This window comes from Papaver somniferum, chromosome 7 (genome assembly GCF_003573695.1).
Source record: "Papaver somniferum cultivar HN1 chromosome 7, ASM357369v1, whole genome shotgun sequence".
Taxonomy (NCBI): Eukaryota; Viridiplantae; Streptophyta; class Magnoliopsida; order Ranunculales; family Papaveraceae; genus Papaver; species Papaver somniferum.
Genome location: NC_039364.1, coordinates 125431774 through 125434351, shown reverse-complemented (window position 1 = coordinate 125434351; position 2578 = coordinate 125431774). Strand labels below are relative to the sequence as shown.

The window sequence follows — 2578 nt, the reverse complement described above, 5'->3', positions numbered from 1 at the left end:
AGATGCTAGAAGCAGTGCAATGAAAACTAAGACAGTGAGCTACAACAAGAACCAACGAAATTATATCAGATATTGAAACATATGCTGTGGATATGTAAAAGTTCCAAGTAGAGCCTAATAATAGGTTGGAAGAAAAATGTCAGCAGGAGATTCAGGATACTCTTCGACTAATACTACCATGTAAAGTTTGGAAGGAAAATGTCTACACAGATATTTAATAAGAAGCATTATCTCCTTTCGTCACAACAGGGGCCTTTTCAAGCAGCATGTTCATCGAACCCCTCATATGCACTTGTGTACCAACCAATGACCTGAAAAAGGAACAAATTAATAGCATAAGACAAATTCATGGCATTTTCACATAATCTTACTATTCCTATAGAATCTTAATTACTGTAAAATCTCAAAGGGAAGTAGAGGCATTATAATTTGATGGGAAGAGATAGTTTTTTGAGAAAAAATTGAAACGGGTTGGGCAGAGAGTCTTTCTCTGGTTTCGATGAGGTGAAGAGAACCAGAAATTTGCTGCCATGAGTAGAATAGCGAAAAGTGAGCTTCAATTTTCCACAAACCACTGTTCTAATTGTTAGGAATCCTCGGGCCTAACTAACCTCGAAAACCGGCTTGCAAGGTTAGGATTGTCCAAGGATTATTAAGCAGGGGACCTAGGTTGCCCTAGGCGATGTGGTACTATTTAACATCCCCCTCAACGACTAGGGCTACACTGACGGAGTGGCACGGAAGCCACGGACACACACTGGCGGGGATACGGAGTGGTACGGAAACCACGGACGCACACTGGCGGGGATACGGAGTGGTACGGAAACCACGGACACACGGGTAGTGTTGAGAGGGGCCTGGCTCTGATACCATGTTAGGAATCCTCGGGCCTAACTAACCTCGAAAACCGGCTTGCAAGGTTAGGATTGCCCAAGGCTTAGTAAGCATGGGACCTAGGTTGCCCTAGGCGATGTGGTACTATTTAACATTGACAAAGATTGTCATGGCATAGAGATCTGATGAAAGGGTTTCGGTCGATTGTATTCCTCATGAAAGGATTACAAAAGTTACTTATACAATATACAGACGATAACAAAGGAAACAGAATACAACATAATAACAAAACAATAACTACAAGATAACAACAACATACTCAAGATACTGGATATCTTAACCCCCCCCCCCCCCCCCCCCCCCCCCCAAAAAAAAAAAAAAACTCAAGATGGTGCAGAACACATCTTGAGTTTGTTAATCAAGAAACGAATGCGAGGAGAAGATAGAGACTTGGTGAAAAGGTCCGCAAGCTGAAACTCAGATGAAACATGTGGTAGTGTGATAGTATGTTGCTTGTAGTGATGACGAACAAAATGACAGTCGATTTCAATGTGTTTAGTACGCTCATGAAAGACATCATTATGGGCTATGTGAATAGCAGCTTTGTTGTCACAATAGAGAGGAGTAGAATCTGCCAGATGGACTCCCATATCACCCAAAAGCCATCGTATCCAAATAATCTCAGAAGTAGTATGAGCTAAGGCTCGATATTCAGCTTCAGCACTAGAACGTCACACAACAGATTGTTTCTTACTTCGCCAGGGGATAAGAGAGTTGCCAAGAAACATACAGTACCCAGTAGTTGATCGTCTGCCAGTGACATCTCCTGCCCAATCTGAATCAGAGAATGCACGAAGTCGAAGATCAGAGGCAGATGAGAAATTTAATCCTTGATACAAAGTACCCTTAATATAGCGTAAGATTCGAAGAACAACAACATAGTATGGTGATCGTGGTGCAGACATAAATTGACTAACAACATGCACTGTGTAACTAATGTCTGTCCTGGTAATGGTCAGATAGTTTAGACTTCCCACTAGTTGTCTGTATAGAGTAGGATTCGGAAGAGCTTTGCCTTCAAGAGGGTTGAGCTTCACATTCAATTCAAGTGGTGTTTCTGCAATCTTAGAATCAGTGAGACCAGCACGATGCAAAATGTCAGATGCATATTTGACTTGTGAAATGAAATACCCATCAGAAAATTTGTCAACTTCTACTCCAATAAAGTATCTCAAGAAACCAAGGTCCTTCATTTCAAAGAAAGAGTGAAGATGAGATTTAAGAGCTTGAATACCTTCTAAATCACTGCTTGTGATGACCATATCATCAACATAGAGCAAAAGAAGAACCATCCCTTTACCAGTTGTTCGAACAAACATAGCAGAGTCATAAGGACTTTGAGTGAATCCATACTTGAGAATTGCAGTTGAAAAATTTTCAAACCAAGCACGAGGTGCTTGTTTGAGCCCATATAAAGCCTTGCGCAACTTACAGACTTGATTTGGAGCATGATCCAAACCAGGAGGCGGCCACATATAAACTTCTTCTTGAAGTTCACCATGAAGAAACGCATTCTTAACATCCATTTGGTGGAGATCCTATTTGCGAGCAGCAGCAACAGCAAGTAATGTGCGAACTGTAGTCATTCTGGCAACCGGAGCAAAAGTTTCTTCATAATCAATACCGTATTCCTGTGTATATCCTTGTGCCACTATACGTGATTTACGACGATCCAACGTACCAT

At 41.4% G+C, this 2578-nt stretch overlaps 1 protein-coding gene across 1 annotated transcript; it reads right to left on the bottom strand.

Annotated features, from left to right (window-relative positions):
• Positions 1 to 214: 214 nt before the first annotated feature.
• LOC113295180 (uncharacterized mitochondrial protein AtMg00810-like) lies at positions 215 to 2369 on the bottom strand. The gene is made up of 2 exons (XM_026543535.1): positions 1630 to 2369; positions 215 to 311 (listed from the first exon to the last, which is right to left on the bottom strand). The coding sequence occupies exons 1-2, from the start codon at positions 2367 to 2369 to the stop codon at positions 215 to 217; spliced, it is 837 nt and encodes a 278-aa protein (XP_026399320.1).
• Between the last annotated feature and the right edge of the window lie 209 nt (positions 2370 to 2578).

Excerpts from the sequence above, each read along its gene's own strand:
- LOC113295180 (XM_026543535.1), bottom strand. The coding sequence starts at position 2,369 with ATGTGGCCGCCTCCTGGTTTGGATCATGCTCCAAATCAAGTCTGTAAG. Across the intron at positions 312-1,629 it reads GGCAGACGATCAACTACTGG|GTCATTGGTTGGTACACAAG; the intron begins GTACTGTATGTT and ends TTCCTTTTTCAG.